Here is a 19,158-nt window from a genome sequence, read left to right on the forward strand (position 1 = left end):
CCGGTTCCGCGAGCGATCCTGCCCCTGGCTAACTAGATAACCCTTTTCCAACTTCAGGGCATTCAGGAAGCAAGTCGCAAGGGTTGCTGACCTCAGCGCATCGGTCTCCGGCAAACCAGGTGCGTTACAGAAGCAGACTACACAATAAACAGAGTGTGACAATCCAGCCCCGCGATCCCGTCTAATCTGCTCCCGTTAGCGAACGCAGGTGAGCAGATGGGCAACAAAGACCGGTTGCTGGATCGTCAGAGGGAGAAAGTTAATGCGACAGAGCGTGCCAATCCCGTCTAATCTGCTCCCGTTAGCATACGCAGGAAGTACGGGAACAGACTGACAAAGATTGATCGCGCAGCTGCCGACAATATGTAATGGGACAATCCCTCACCAATCCCGTATTACTAGGCCACTGTTGCCATGCAGGTCTCATGCACTAGAGATTGCAGGAGGTAAATTCACTGTGTGCGTAGTAAACTGTTAAGATTGGTTGAAGGTGCCCATACATGTACAATCCCGATTGTACGTACAATCGGTAAACTAAAAATATCGATTTCGCGCTGGAAATCGGGTAAATACACTGCCACCACTCTTCCAGTTCAGTAGGGAGGAAAGAGACTCCAGTTAGCATAATACGGTAGCCAGCCCAATCGCGTTCGACATGCTCCAGTCACCGTTCGGGGAAGTCACTTCCGAAGGCTTAAAGACTGTGAGCAATGTGACATTAAAGAAAGGTTACTGGGTCCATATATGATGCAATCTCGACTGTATCCAATCAAGAAACTAAAGTTATTGATGTCGCACAGGAAATCTGATACTAGCTAATCTTAGAAGGAAGAAACAGTTATTTACAACCTAGCTAGCAAATCAACAATTTATAAGCAAATAATAAAACAATGCGGTAGTATGACTGACTCTTCAGAGGGCAGATTCGTTATAGCAGCAATCAGATGACCAGAACAGGCACAAGACTGAACGATAAAATCGTTAGCTTTATTCTAAAACTACATACACACAGCTTAACCTATTTTGGTTCCTGGACGTAGAACCTACGTCCAGGAACCATGCGCGCTACCGTGGCCAATCGCTCGCGTGCACGCGCTCTCCCAGCCCGCGGTTCGCTAGCCAGGCAATCAGTGAATCGGGCTACGGTGCCCGATCACTGATTCCGCTCCCCCGCTGAAAAAGCGACAGCTTCTCTCGGAAGCTGTGCTTTTTCTGGCCGTTGCCTCCCCCTGCGTCACTCTAAGCGTGTGTTACGCTTAGCGTGACGTCATGTAAACAAACTCATGGCCGCCATCTTGTGGCCAAAAACTAAAACTACAACCAAAAGATTAAAAACAACACACAATTACATTATAAAACTATACTTTACATCCCACCCTCCCAAAAAACCCAAATAAAATGTTTAATATAAAAAATAAAAAACCATTACAATAATAAAAAAAAAAATGTAAATATTTACCTAAGGGTCTAAACTTTTTAATTATCAATGTAAAGATGAAATATTTCTGTATTTTTTTTATTTTAAACTTGTAAATAGTGATAGATGCAAAACGGAAAAAATGCACCTTTATTTCCAAATAAAATATTGTCGCCATACATTGTGATAGGGAGAGAATTTTAACGGTGTAATAACCGGGACATATGGGCAAATACAATACGTGAGTTTTAATTATGGAGGCATGTATTATTTTAAAACTATAATGGCTGAAAACTGAGAAATAATGATTTTTTCCGTTTTTTTCTTATTCTTCCTGTTAAAATGCATTTACAGTAAAGTGGCTCTTAGCAAAATGTACCCCCCAAAGAAAGCCTAATTGGTGGCGGAAAAAACAAGATATAGATTAGTTCATTGTGATAAGTAGTGATAAAGTTATAGGCTAATGAATGGGAGGTGAACATTTCTCAAGTGAAAACGACGGAACCTGAATGGGTTAATTTGGCCCACAGATAGATATACCTGTCTGGCAGAACAGATTGGTTTGATAGAGAATAGAGATGAAAAGAAACAGAATGTCTTACTATACAGTTCAAATACCGTTATTGGTAGTCCGTGCGGCAATCGCAAGTCTTTGGCGGAAAGTCCAAGATGGCGGTTGCCATGCGGCCAGAGGCTTTGTGAGGAAATAATCCAAGTTATTGTTTGGCCAGTGTCCAGCTGGCTTGTCTGATGTTATAGACAAAGGGCTTGATTCATAAAGCCGTGCTAACTGTTTAGCACGGGTGTGCTAAACATTTAGCGTGCGCAAATTGCCATGGGTTTGTGAATCAAGCCCAAATATTTCAGATGATAGACTTGGACCCAGAGCTTTCTGGGCTCTGTGAAGTTATAGCCCCCACTCCAGCAAGGATGGGTTAGGGGGCGTGGATCACACACCTCTTTGGAACATGAGATATGCCCACCCCTCTCATGAACACAGGAATATACCTGAATCATGAAGGTGTGCTAATCTGCAAACCATACAGGTTACGTTAAATTTAGTAACATTTTTAGGTTTGTCAGAATTTGTCAAGAACATTGATTTCAAACTTCATTGGTTTGGAGTGAATTGTGGCCTTAAAATGCAAATCTCTGCTTTGGCAGGGCTTACCGTGAATTCGGAAACATCCAGTCGTGTGGTTTGTTCCGAATTTCATAATAAGTGAGTTCTACCGGCTAACGCCCCTTTGGAAAGTCATATTTATGACAAAAGATGGATTTCATCTTTGTGAGTTCCCAGAAGGGTTTTCCTAGGGTCAGAAGTCTTTTGAAGCTCGGGCAGCAAAGCTATGTGTCAGATCTCCGGCGGAGATCGGGGCCGATCAGTCTGGAGAAGACACTCTTTATGAGCTTCTGTCAGCGGATATCTACCCTTCTTCTGATGGATGAGCTTATAAACTCTACGGGGATCCATGAGGCCAGGAAACCCCCAGTCACATGTAGGTAAGAGATCAGTTTTTGTTACATTTGACCAGGGAGAGGAACTGTGTTAACCCCTGGCTTCCCTTTTTATAAACCAACCTTTTCCTATCTGCTGTCACTTTTTAATAGTGGCGACAGGGAATATTTTATAAGACTAACTACTTATTTAGGACGAATAAACGTTGATTCGTCACACAGAGAAGTGGGTAAATGGAATTTTATTTTATGGTTGACAATCCCTCTTTAAAGGCTAATTAGCCCAGGCCTTGTAAGGGTGTTTTGTCTTCCCCTTCACTTGGGATATGCGAGGGTGTGTTATGCTCACGTGGCTCTGCTCTGTCCTCTGTGTCTTGACGGGCGTGCCCTGGTCTCTATTCACACGCGTTGCCAGCCATGGTTTAGTGACGGCGGTCAGGGACGTGCATACATTTGTCCAGAATGGCATCAGGCCACACGTATGCATGTGCAGGGTTTCGGCAGACATTCATGTGCATACGTGGCGTACCAGATTATGCGCCAAAGTGCCGCCCTGTCTCTATAAAAGGCCTCCCCTCCTAGCATCCAGTGCTGTTCGCTCTGACAGCTAGTCTGCTTGTGCTGTGGATTGCTCCTGACCAGTCTGTTCCTACTTAATCTTCTTGTTGTGACCAGGCCTGTTTCACTATCCTGGTCATCTCCACTTAATTGAACTCTGCCCCGTTTACTGGATTCTGTTGTTAACTGTCTGCTGCCTGCTCTGACTCTGTTTACTAGATTCTGCTATTGTCTGCTGCCTGCCTTGTCTGAGCCTGCACAGGTGCGGCCACTTGCGTCTCCAGGAGCTTTCTGTGCAGGCGCAAAAGGCGAAAACTTTGTACTGCACCTGCGCACTAAGTTCCCGGAAACACAAGCAGGATCAAGGACGCATGCGGCCACAGCCACGCAGGCGCAGTTACATTCGTCTAGACAGACGAAAAATTAGACCGTGACCAGCGGCGGGGAACAGAGGATCGTAGGAGGACGACACCGGACAGGACAGCAGCAGGGGGCGGTAGAAGCCCCGGTTAAGTGTTAGTTTTTGTTTTTAAAAATACACACATAACCCCTTTAATTGTTCCAGTTCTGCCCTTGTTACCGAATGATTATGATTTATGCTAGAACTCTGTCCTTAAAGAAATAAACTACCGCATTGCCTTATTTTTATAAATAGTTGATTTGGGAAAAAAAAAAAATGCTGCTATCTCACATACAAACATCAGAGAGGAGACAATTTATGTTTCTTTACCTGCAATACTGAATGCCGCCATCTTGCCTGCCGCTGGGAATTACTGTTCAGCTGAAGCCAGCCTGGAGACCTGAAGACAATAACACAATCATTATTACTGGAGTCACCCTACAGTATTACAGGAGAATGCTGCATGTGTCTATAGTGACTACAGTAACATCACCAGGAACACAGCACTGGAGGCCTGATCACATAACACAAGCACCATTACTGGTGTCACCCTACAATATTACAGGAGAATGCTGCATGTGTCTATAGTGACTACAGTAACATCACCAGGAACAGAGCACTGGAGGCCTGATCACATAACACAAGCACCATTACTGGTGTCACCCTACAATATTACAGGAGAATGCTGCATGTGTCTATAGTGACTACAGTAACATCACCAGGAACACAGCACTGGAGACCTGATCACATAACACAAGCACCATTACTGGTGTCACCCTACAATATTACAGGAGAATGCTGCATGTGTCTATAGTGACTACAGTAACATCACCAGGAACACAGTACTGGAGGCCTGATCACATAACACAAGCACCATTACTGGTGTCACCCTACAATATTACAGGAGAATGCTGCATGTGTCTATAGTGACTACAGTAACATCACCAGGAACACAGCACTGGAGGCCTGATCACATAACACAAGCACCATTACTGGTGTCACCCTACAGTATTACAGGAGAATGCTGCATGTGTCTATAGTGACTACAGTAACATCACCAGGAACACAGTACTGGAGGCCTGATCACATAACACAATCATTATTACTGGAGTCACCCTACAGTATTACAGGAGAATGGTGCATGTGTCTATAGTGACTACAGTAACATCACCAGGAACAGAGCACTGGAGACCTGATCACATAACACAAGCACCATTACTGGTGTCACCCTACAATATTACAGGAGAATGCTGCATGTGTCTATAGTGACTACAGTAACATCACCAGGAACACAGCACTGGAGGCCTGATCACATAACACAAGCACCATTACTGGTGTCACCCTACAATATTACAGGAGAACGCTGCATGTGTCTATAGTGACTACAGTAACATCACCAGGAACAGAGCACTGGAGGCCTGATCACATAACACAAGCACCATTACTGGTGTCACCCTACAATATTACAGGAGAATGCTGCATGTGTCTATAGTGACTACAGTAACATCACCAGGAACACAGCACTGGAGGCCTGATCACATAACACAAGCACCATTACTGGTGTCACCCTACAATATTACAGGAGGATGCTGCATGTGTCTATAGTGACTACAGTAACATGTCACCAGGAACACAGCACTGGAGGCCTGATCACATAACACAAGCACCATTACTGGTGTCACCCTACAATATTACAGGAGAATGCTGCATGTGTCTATAGTGACTACAGTAACATCACCAGGAACACAGCACTGGGGGCCTGATCACATAACACAAGCACCATTACTGGTGTCACCCTACAATATTACAGGAGAATGCTGCATGTGTCTATAGTGACTACAGTAACATCACCAGGAACAGAGCACTGGGGGCCTGATCACATAACACAAGCACCATTACTGGTGTCACCCTACAATATTACAGGAGAATGCTGCATGTGTCTATAGTGACTACAGTAACATCACCAGGAACACAGCACTGGAGGCCTGATCACATAACACAAGCACCATTACTGGTGTCACCCTACAATATTACAGGAGAATGCTGCATGTGTCTATAGTGACTACAGTAACATGTCACCAGGAACACAGCACTGGAGGCCTGATCACATAACACAAGCACCATTACTAGTGTCACCCTACAATATTACAGGAGAATGCTGCATGTGTCTATAGTGACTACAGTAACATCACCAGGAACACAGCACTGGGGGCCTGATCACATAACACAAGCACCATTACTGGTGTCACCCTACAATATTACAGGAGGAGGATGCATGTGTCTATAGTGACTACAGTAACATCACCAGGAACAGAGCACTGGGGGCCTGATCACATAACACAAGCACCATTACTGGTGTCACCCTACAATATTACAGGAGAATGCTGCATGTGTCTATAGTGACTACAGTAACATCACCAGGAACACAGCACTGGGGGCCTGATCACATAACACAAGCACCATTACTGGTGTCACCCTACAATATTACAGGAGGATGCTGCATGTGTCTATAGTGACTACAGTAACATCACCAGGAACACAGCACTGGAGGCCTGATCACATAACACAAGCACCATTACTGGTGTCACCCTACAATATTACAGGAGGATGCTGCATGTGTCTATAGTGACTACAGTAACATGTCACCAGGAACACAGCACTGGAGGCCTGATCACATAACACAAGCACCATTACTGGTGTCACCCTACAATATTACAGGAGAATGCTGCATGTGTCTATAGTGACTACAGTAACATCACCAGGAACACAGCACTGGGGGCCTGATCACATAACACAAGCACCATTACTGGTGTCACCCTACAATATTACAGGAGAATGCTGCATGTGTCTATAGTGACTACAGTAACATCACCAGGAACACAGCACTGGAGGCCTGATCACATAACACAAGCACCATTACTGGTGTCACCCTACAATATTACAGGAGAATGCTGCATGTGTCTATAGTGACTACAGTAACATCACCAGGAACACAGCACTGGAGGCCTGATCACATAACACAGGCACCATTACTGGTGTCACCCTACAATATTACAGGAGAATGCTGCATGTGTCTATAGTGACTACAGTAACATCACCAGGAACACAGCACTGGGGGCCTGATCACATAACACAAGCACCATTACTGGTGTCACCCTACAATATTACAGGAGAATGCTGCATGTGTCTATAGTGACTACAGTAACATCACCAGGAACACAGCACTGGAGGCCTGATCACATAACACAAGCACCATTACTGGTGTCACCCTACAATATTACAGGAGAATGCTGCATGTGTCTATAGTGACTACAGTAACATCACCAGGAACACAGCACTGGGGGCCTGATCACATAACACAAGCACCATTACTGGTGTCACCCTACAATATTACAGGAGGATGCTGCATGTGTCTATAGTGACTACAGTAACATCACCAGGAACACAGCACTGGGGGCCTGATCACATAACACAAGCACCATTACTGGTGTCACCCTACAATATTACAGGAGAATGCTGCATGTGTCTATAGTGACTACAGTAACATCACCAGGAACACAGCACTGGAGGCCTGATCACATAACACAGGCACCATTACTGGTGTCACCCTACAATATTACAGGAGAATGCTGCATGTGTCTATAGTGACTACAGTAACATCACCAGGAACACAGCACTGGAGGCCTGATCACATAACACAAGCACCATTACTGGTGTCACCCTACAATATTACAGGAGGATGCTGCATGTGTCTATAGTGACTACAGTAACATGTCACCAGGAACACAGCACTGGAGGCCTGATCACATAACACAGGCACCATTACTGGTGTCACCCTACAATATTACAGGAGAATGCTGCATGTGTCTATAGTGACTACAGTAACATCACCAGGAACACAGCACTGGAGGCCTGATCACATAACACAAGCACCATTACTGGTGTCACCCTACAAGATTACAGGAGAATGCTGCATGTGTCTATAGTGACTACAGTAACATCACCAGGAACACAGCACTGGGGGCCTGATCACATAACACAAGCACCATTACTGGTGTCACCCTACAATATTACAGGAGGATGCTGCATGTGTCTATAGTGACTACAGTAACATCACCAGGAAAACAGCACGGGAGGCCTGATCACATAACACAGGCACCATTACTGGTGTCACCCTACAATATTACAGGAGAATGCTGCATGTGTCTATAGTGACTACAGTAACATCACCAGGAACACAGCACTGGAGGCCTGATCACATAACACAAGCACCATTACTGGTGTCACCCTACAATATTACAGGAGAGTGCTGCATGTGTCTATAGTGACTACAGTAACATCACCAGGAACACAGCACTGGAGGCCTGATCACATAACACAAGCACCATTACTGGTGTCACCCTACAGTATTACAGGAGGATGCTGCATGTGTCTATAGTGACTACAGTAACATCACCAGGAACAGAGCACTGCAGGCCTGATCACATAACACAGGCACCATTACTGGTGTCACCCTACAATATTACAGGAGGATGCTGCATGTGTCTATAGTGACTACAGTAACATCCCCAGGAACACAGCACGGGAGGCCTGATCACATAACACAAGCACCATTACTAGTGTCACCCTACAATATTACAGGAGGATGCTGCCTGTGTCTATAGTGACTACAGTAACATCACCAGGAACACAGCACTGGAGGCCTGATCACATAACACAAGCACCATTACTGGTGTCACCCTACAATATTACAGGAGAATGCTGCATGTGTCTATAGTGACTACAGTAACATCACCAGGAACACAGCACTGGAGACCTGATCACATAACGCAAGCACCATTACTGGTGTCACCCTACAATATTACAGGAGAATGCTGCATGTGTCTATAGTGACTACAGTAACATGTCACCAGGAACACAGCACTGGAGGCCTGATCACATAACACAAGCACCATTACTGGTGTCACCCTACAATATTACAGGAGGATGCTGCATGTGTCTATAGTGACTACAGTAACATCACCAGGAACACAGCACTGGAGGCCTGATCACATAACACAAGCACCATTACTGGTGTCACCCTACAATATTACAGGAGGATGCTGCATGTGTCTATAGTGACTACAGTAACATGTCACCAGGAACACAGCACTGGAGGCCTGATCACATAACACAAGCACCATTACTGGTGTCACCCTACAATATTACAGGAGGATGCTGCATGTGTCTATAGTGACTACAGTAACATGTCACCAGGAACACAGCACTGGAGGCCTGATCACATAACACAAGCACCATTACTGGTGTCACCCTACAATATTACAGGAGGATGCTGCATGTGTCTATAGTGACTACAGTAACATCACCAGGAACACAGCACTGGAGGCCTGATCACATAACACAAGCACCATTACTGGTGTCACCCTACAATATTACAGGAGGATGCTGCATGTGTCTATAGTGACTACAGTAACATGTCACCAGGAACACAGCACTGGAGGCCTGATCACATAACACAAGCACCATTACTGGTGTCACCCTACAATATTACAGGAGAATGCTGCATGTGTCTATAGTGACTACAGTAACATCACCAGGAACACAGCACTGGGGGCCTGATCACATAACACAAGCACCATTACTGGTGTCACCCTACAATATTACAGGAGAATGCTGCATGTGTCTATAGTGACTACAGTAACATCACCAGGAACACAGCACTGGAGGCCTGATCACATAACACAAGCACCATTACTGGTGTCACCCTACAATATTACAGGAGAATGCTACATGTGTCTATAGTGACTACAGTAACATCACCAGGAACACAGCACTGGAGGCCTGATCACATAACACAGGCACCATTACTGGTGTCACCCTACAATATTACAGGAGAATGCTGCATGTGTCTATAGTGACTACAGTAACATCACCAGGAACACAGCACTGGAGGCCTGATCACATAACACAAGCACCATTACTGGTGTCACCCTACAATATTACAGGAGGATGCTGCATGTGTCTATAGTGACTACAGTAACATGTCACCAGGAACACAGCACTGGAGGCCTGATCACATAACACAAGCACCATTACTGGTGTCACCCTACAATATTACAGGAGGATGCTGCATGTGTCTATAGTGACTACAGTAACATGTCACCAGGAACACAGCACTGGAGGCCTGATCACATAACACAAGCACCATTACTGGTGTCACCCTACAATATTACAGGAGGATGCTGCATGTGTCTATAGTGACTACAGTAACATCACCAGGAACACAGCACTGGAGGCCTGATCACATAACACAAGCACCATTACTGGTGTCACCCTACAATATTACAGGAGGATGCTGCATGTGTCTATAGTGACTACAGTAACATGTCACCAGGAACACAGCACTGGAGGCCTGATCACATAACACAAGCACCATTACTGGTGTCACCCTACAATATTACAGGAGAATGCTGCATGTGTCTATAGTGACTACAGTAACATCACCAGGAACACAGCACTGGGGGCCTGATCACATAACACAAGCACCATTACTGGTGTCACCCTACAATATTACAGGAGAATGCTGCATGTGTCTATAGTGACTACAGTAACATCACCAGGAACACAGCACTGGAGGCCTGATCACATAACACAGGCACCATTACTGGTGTCACCCTACAATATTACAGGAGAGTGCTGCATGTGTCTATAGTGACTACAGTAACATCACCAGGAACACAGCACTGGGGGCCTGATCACATAACACAAGTACCATTACTGGTGTCTCCCTACAATATTACAGGAGAGTGCTGCATGTGTCTATAGTGACTACAGTAACATGTCACCAGGAACACAGCACTGGAGGCCTGATCACATAACACAAGTACCATTACTGGTGTCACCCTACAATATTACAGGAGAATGCTGCATGTGTCTATAGTGACTACAGTAATATGTCACCAGGAACACAGCACTGGAGGCCTGATCACATAACACAGGCACCATTACTGGTGTCACCCTACAATATTACAGGAGAATGCTGCATGTGTCTATAGTGACTACAGTAACATCACCAGGAACAGAGCACTGGGGGCCTGATCACATAACACAAGCACCATTACCGGTGTCACCCTACAATATTACAGGAGAATGCTGCATGTGTCTATAGTGACTACAGTAACATCACCAGGAACACAGCACTGGAGGCCTGATCACATAACACAGGCACCATTACTGGTGTCACCCTACAATATTACAGGAGGATGCTGCATGTGTCTATAGTGACTACAGTAACATGTCACCAGGAACACAGCACTGGAGGCCTGATCACATAACACAAGCACCATTACTGGTGTCACCCTACAATATTACAGGAGAATGCTGCATGTGTCTATAGTGACTACAGTAACATCACCAGGAACACAGCACTGGAGGCCTGATCACATAACACAAGTACCATTACTGGTGTCTCCCTACAATATTACAGGAGAGTGCTGCATGTGTCTATAGTGACTACAGTAACATGTCACCAGGAACACAGCACTGGAGGCCTGATCACATAACACAAGTACCATTACTGGTGTCACCCTACAATATTACAGGAGAATGCTGCATGTGTCTATAGTGACTACAGTAACATGTCACCAGGAACACAGCACTGGAGGACTGATCACATAACACAGGCACCATTACTGGTGTCACCCTACAATATTACAGGAGGATGCTGCATGTGTCTATAGTGACTACAGTAACATCACCAGGAACACAGCACTGGAGGCCTGATCACATAACACAAGCACCATTACTGGTGTCACCCTACAATATTACAGGAGAATGCTGCATGTGTCTATAGTGACTACAGTAACATGTCACCAGGAACACAGCACTGGAGGCCTGATCACATAACACAAGCACCATTACTGGTGTCACCCTACAATATTACAGGAGAATGCTGCATGTGTCTATAGTGACTACAGTAACATCACCAGGAACACAGCACTGGAGGCCTGATCACATAACACAGGCACCATTACTGGTGTCACCCTACAATATTACAGGAGAATGCTGCATGTGTCTATAGTGACTACAGTAACATCACCAGGAACACAGCACTGGGGGCCTGATCACATAACACAAGCACCATTACTGGTGTCACCCTACAATATTACAGGAGAATGCTGCATGTGTCTATAGTGACTACAGTAACATCACCAGGAACACAGCACTGGAGGCCTGATCACATAACACAAGCACCATTACTGGTGTCACCCTACAATATTACAGGAGAATGCTGCATGTGTCTATAGTGACTACAGTAACATCACCAGGAACACAGCACTGGGGGCCTGATCACATAACACAAGCACCATTACTGGTGTCACCCTACAATATTACAGGAGGATGCTGCATGTGTCTATAGTGACTACAGTAACATCACCAGGAACACAGCACTGGGGGCCTGATCACATAACACAAGCACCATTACTGGTGTCACCCTACAATATTACAGGAGAATGCTGCATGTGTCTATAGTGACTACAGTAACATCACCAGGAACACAGCACTGGAGGCCTGATCACATAACACAGGCACCATTACTGGTGTCACCCTACAATATTACAGGAGAATGCTGCATGTGTCTATAGTGACTACAGTAACATCACCAGGAACACAGCACTGGAGGCCTGATCACATAACACAAGCACCATTACTGGTGTCACCCTACAATATTACAGGAGGATGCTGCATGTGTCTATAGTGACTACAGTAACATGTCACCAGGAACACAGCACTGGAGGCCTGATCACATAACACAGGCACCATTACTGGTGTCACCCTACAATATTACAGGAGAATGCTGCATGTGTCTATAGTGACTACAGTAACATCACCAGGAACACAGCACTGGAGGCCTGATCACATAACACAAGCACCATTACTGGTGTCACCCTACAAGATTACAGGAGAATGCTGCATGTGTCTATAGTGACTACAGTAACATCACCAGGAACACAGCACTGGGGGCCTGATCACATAACACAAGCACCATTACTGGTGTCACCCTACAATATTACAGGAGGATGCTGCATGTGTCTATAGTGACTACAGTAACATCACCAGGAAAACAGCACGGGAGGCCTGATCACATAACACAGGCACCATTACTGGTGTCACCCTACAATATTACAGGAGAATGCTGCATGTGTCTATAGTGACTACAGTAACATCACCAGGAACACAGCACTGGAGGCCTGATCACATAACACAAGCACCATTACTGGTGTCACCCTACAATATTACAGGAGAGTGCTGCATGTGTCTATAGTGACTACAGTAACATCACCAGGAACACAGCACTGGAGGCCTGATCACATAACACAAGCACCATTACTGGTGTCACCCTACAGTATTACAGGAGGATGCTGCATGTGTCTATAGTGACTACAGTAACATCACCAGGAACAGAGCACTGCAGGCCTGATCACATAACACAGGCACCATTACTGGTGTCACCCTACAATATTACAGGAGGATGCTGCATGTGTCTATAGTGACTACAGTAACATCCCCAGGAACACAGCACGGGAGGCCTGATCACATAACACAAGCACCATTACTAGTGTCACCCTACAATATTACAGGAGGATGCTGCCTGTGTCTATAGTGACTACAGTAACATCACCAGGAACACAGCACTGGAGGCCTGATCACATAACACAAGCACCATTACTGGTGTCACCCTACAATATTACAGGAGAATGCTGCATGTGTCTATAGTGACTACAGTAACATCACCAGGAACACAGCACTGGAGACCTGATCACATAACGCAAGCACCATTACTGGTGTCACCCTACAATATTACAGGAGAATGCTGCATGTGTCTATAGTGACTACAGTAACATGTCACCAGGAACACAGCACTGGAGGCCTGATCACATAACACAAGCACCATTACTGGTGTCACCCTACAATATTACAGGAGGATGCTGCATGTGTCTATAGTGACTACAGTAACATCACCAGGAACACAGCACTGGAGGCCTGATCACATAACACAAGCACCATTACTGGTGTCACCCTACAATATTACAGGAGGATGCTGCATGTGTCTATAGTGACTACAGTAACATGTCACCAGGAACACAGCACTGGAGGCCTGATCACATAACACAAGCACCATTACTGGTGTCACCCTACAATATTACAGGAGGATGCTGCATGTGTCTATAGTGACTACAGTAACATGTCACCAGGAACACAGCACTGGAGGCCTGATCACATAACACAAGCACCATTACTGGTGTCACCCTACAATATTACAGGAGGATGCTGCATGTGTCTATAGTGACTACAGTAACATCACCAGGAACACAGCACTGGAGGCCTGATCACATAACACAAGCACCATTACTGGTGTCACCCTACAATATTACAGGAGGATGCTGCATGTGTCTATAGTGACTACAGTAACATGTCACCAGGAACACAGCACTGGAGGCCTGATCACATAACACAAGCACCATTACTGGTGTCACCCTACAATATTACAGGAGAATGCTGCATGTGTCTATAGTGACTACAGTAACATCACCAGGAACACAGCACTGGGGGCCTGATCACATAACACAAGCACCATTACTGGTGTCACCCTACAATATTACAGGAGAATGCTGCATGTGTCTATAGTGACTACAGTAACATCACCAGGAACACAGCACTGGAGGCCTGATCACATAACACAAGCACCATTACTGGTGTCACCCTACAATATTACAGGAGAATGCTACATGTGTCTATAGTGACTACAGTAACATCACCAGGAACACAGCACTGGAGGCCTGATCACATAACACAGGCACCATTACTGGTGTCACCCTACAATATTACAGGAGAATGCTGCATGTGTCTATAGTGACTACAGTAACATCACCAGGAACACAGCACTGGAGGCCTGATCACATAACACAAGCACCATTACTGGTGTCACCCTACAATATTACAGGAGGATGCTGCATGTGTCTATAGTGACTACAGTAACATGTCACCAGGAACACAGCACTGGAGGCCTGATCACATAACACAAGCACCATTACTGGTGTCACCCTACAATATTACAGGAGGATGCTGCATGTGTCTATAGTGACTACAGTAACATGTCACCAGGAACACAGCACTGGAGGCCTGATCACATAACACAAGCACCATTACTGGTGTCACCCTACAATATTACAGGAGGATGCTGCATGTGTCTATAGTGACTACAGTAACATCACCAGGAACACAGCACTGGAGGCCTGATCACATAACACAAGCACCATTACTGGTGTCACCCTACAATATTACAGGAGGATGCTGCATGTGTCTATAGTGACTACAGTAACATGTCACCAGGAACACAGCACTGGAGGCCTGATCACATAACACAAGCACCATTACTGGTGTCACCCTACAATATTACAGGAGAATGCTGCATGTGTCTATAGTGACTACAGTAACATCACCAGGAACACAGCACTGGGGGCCTGATCACATAACACAAGCACCATTACTGGTGTCACCCTACAATATTACAGGAGAATGCTGCATGTGTCTATAGTGACTACAGTAACATCACCAGGAACACAGCACTGGAGGCCTGATCACATAACACAGGCACCATTACTGGTGTCACCCTACAATATTACAGGAGAGTGCTGCATGTGTCTATAGTGACTACAGTAACATCACCAGGAACACAGCACTGGGGGCCTGATCACATAACACAAGTACCATTACTGGTGTCTCCCTACAATATTACAGGAGAGTGCTGCATGTGTCTATAGTGACTACAGTAACATGTCACCAGGAACACAGCACTGGAGGCCTGATCACATAACACAAGTACCATTACTGGTGTCACCCTACAATATTACAGGAGAATGCTGCATGTGTCTATAGTGACTACAGTAATATGTCACCAGGAACACAGCACTGGAGGCCTGATCACATAACACAGGCACCATTACTGGTGTCACCCTACAATATTACAGGAGAATGCTGCATGTGTCTATAGTGACTACAGTAACATCACCAGGAACAGAGCACTGGGGGCCTGATCACATAACACAAGCACCATTACCGGTGTCACCCTACAATATTACAGGAGAATGCTGCATGTGTCTATAGTGACTACAGTAACATCACCAGGAACACAGCACTGGAGGCCTGATCACATAACACAGGCACCATTACTGGTGTCACCCTACAATATTACAGGAGGATGCTGCATGTGTCTATAGTGACTACAGTAACATGTCACCAGGAACACAGCACTGGAGGCCTGATCACATAACACAAGCACCATTACTGGTGTCACCCTACAATATTACAGGAGAATGCTGCATGTGTCTATAGTGACTACAGTAACATCACCAGGAACACAGCACTGGAGGCCTGATCACATAACACAAGTACCATTACTGGTGTCTCCCTACAATATTACAGGAGAGTGCTGCATGTGTCTATAGTGACTACAGTAACATGTCACCAGGAACACAGCACTGGAGGCCTGATCACATAACACAAGTACCATTACTGGTGTCACCCTACAATATTACAGGAGAATGCTGCATGTGTCTATAGTGACTACAGTAACATGTCACCAGGAACACAGCACTGGAGGACTGATCACATAACACAGGCACCATTACTGGTGTCACCCTACAATATTACAGGAGGATGCTGCATGTGTCTATAGTGACTACAGTAACATCACCAGGAACACAGCACTGGAGGCCTGATCACATAACACAAGCACCATTACTGGTGTCACCCTACAATATTACAGGAGAATGCTGCATGTGTCTATAGTGACTACAGTAACATGTCACCAGGAACACAGCACTGGAGGCCTGATCACATAACACAAGCACCATTACTGGTGTCACCCTACAATATTACAGGAGAATGCTGCATGTGTCTATAGTGACTACAGTAACATCACCAGGAACACAGCACTGGAGGCCTGATCACATAACACAGGCACCATTACTGGTGTCACCCTACAATATTACAGGAGAATGCTGCATGTGTCTATAGTGACTACAGTAATATGTCACCAGGAACACAGCACTGGAGGCCTGATCACATAACACAAGCACCATTACTGGTGTCACCCTACAATATTACAGGAGGATGCTGCATGTGTCTATAGTGACTACAGTAACATCACCAGGAACACAGCACTGGAGGCCTGATCACATAACACAGGCACCATTACTGGTGTCACCCTACAATATTACAGGAGAATGCTGCATGTGTCTATAGTGACTACAGTAACATCACCAGGAACACAGCACTGGAGGCCTGATCACATAACACAAGCACCATTACTGGTGTCACCCTACATTATTACAGGAGAATGCTGCATGTGTCTATAGTGACTACAGTAACATCACCAGGAACAGAGCACTGGAGGCCTGATCACATAACACAAGCACCATTACTGGTGTCACCCTACAATATTACAGGAGAATGCTGCATGTGTCTATAGTGACTACAGTAACATCACCAGGAACACAGCACTGGAGACCTGATCACATAACACAAGCACCATTACTGGTGTCACCCTACAATATTACAGGAGGATGCTGCATGTGTCTATAGTGACTACAGTAACATGTCACCAGGAACACAGCACTGGAGGCCTGATCACATAACACAAGTACCATTACTGGTGTCACCCTACAATATTACAGGAGAATGCTGCATGTGTCTATAGTGACTACAGTAACATCACCAGGAACACAGCACTGGAGGCCTGATCACATAACACAGGCACCATTACTGGTGTCACCCTACAATATTACAGGAGAATGCTGCATGTGTCTATAGTGACTACAGTAATATGTCACCAGGAACACAGCACTGGAGGCCTGATCACATAACACAAGCACCATTACTGGTGTCACCCTACAATATTACAGGAGAATGCTGCATATGTCTATAGTGACTACAGTAACATCACCAGGAACACAGCACTGGAGGCCTGATCACATAACACAGGCACCATTACTGGTGTCACCCTACAATATTACAGGAGGATGCTGCATGTGTCTATAGTGACTACAGTAATATGTCACCAGGAACACAGCACTGGAGGCCTGATCACATAACACAAGCACCATTACTGGTGTCACCCTACAATATTACAGGAGAGTGCTGCATGTGTCTATAGTGACTACAGTAACATCACCAGGAACACAGCACTGGAGGCCTGATCACATAACACAGGCACCATTACTGGTGTCACCCTACAATATTACAGGAGGATGCTGCATGTGTCTATAGTGACTACAGTAACATCACCAGGAACACAGCACTGGAGGCCTGATCACATAACACAAGCACCATTACTGGTGTCACCCTACAAGATTACAGGAGAATGCTGCATGTGTCTATAGTGACTACAGTAACATGTCACCAGGAACACAGCACTGGAGGCCTGATCACATAACACAAGCACCATTACTGGTGTCACCCTACAATATTACAGGAGGATGCTGCATGTGTCTATAGTGACTACAGTAACATCACCAGGAACACAGCACTGGAGGCCTGATCACATAACACAAGCACCATTACTGGTGTCACCCTACAATATTACAGGAGGATGCTGCATGTGTCTATAGTGACTACAGTAACATGTCACCAGGAACACAGCACTGGAGGCCTGATCACATAACACAAGCACCATTACTGGTGTCACCCTACAATATTACAGGAGGATGCTGCATGTGTCTATAGTGACTACAGTAACATGTCACCAGGAACACAGCACTGGAGGCCTGATCACATAACACAAGCACCATTACTGGTGTCACCCTACAATATTACAGGAGGATGCTGCATGTGTCTATAGTGACTACAGTAACATCACCAGGAACACAGCACTGGAGGCCTGATCACATAACACAAGCACCATTACTGGTGTCACCCTACAATATTACAGGAGGATGCTGCATGTGTCTATAGTGACTACAGTAACATGTCACCAGGAACACAGCACTGGAGGCCTGATCACATAACACAAGCACCATTACTGGTGTCACCCTACAATATTACAGGAGAATGCTGCATGTGTCTATAGTGACTACAGTAACATCACCAGGAACACAGCACTGGGGGCCTGATCACATAACACAAGCACCATTACTGGTGTCACCCTACAATATTACAGGAGAATGCTGCATGTGTCTATAGTGACTACAGTAACATCACCAGGAACACAGCACTGGAGGCCTGATCACATAACACAAGCACCATTACTGGTGTCACCCTACAA

The 19,158-nt window shown here is 45.4% G+C and overlaps 1 protein-coding gene across 2 annotated transcripts in view; it reads right to left on the reverse strand.

Annotated features, from left to right (window-relative positions):
* Positions 1 to 19,158, reverse strand: part of LOC137532599 (NACHT, LRR and PYD domains-containing protein 3-like) — a 738,694-nt gene that overhangs the window by 612,242 nt on the left and 107,294 nt on the right. For both annotated transcript variants that reach the window (XM_068253288.1, XM_068253308.1), the window contains exon 2: positions 4,164 to 4,233. In XM_068253288.1, coding sequence (XP_068109389.1) covers positions 4,164 to 4,185 — 22 coding nt within the window. In that variant the 5' untranslated portion in view covers positions 4,186 to 4,233. The remainder of the gene's footprint in view (positions 1 to 4,163; positions 4,234 to 19,158) is intronic.

This window comes from Hyperolius riggenbachi, chromosome 1, assembly GCF_040937935.1.
Source record: "Hyperolius riggenbachi isolate aHypRig1 chromosome 1, aHypRig1.pri, whole genome shotgun sequence".
Lineage (NCBI taxonomy): Eukaryota > Metazoa > Chordata > Amphibia > Anura > Hyperoliidae > Hyperolius > Hyperolius riggenbachi.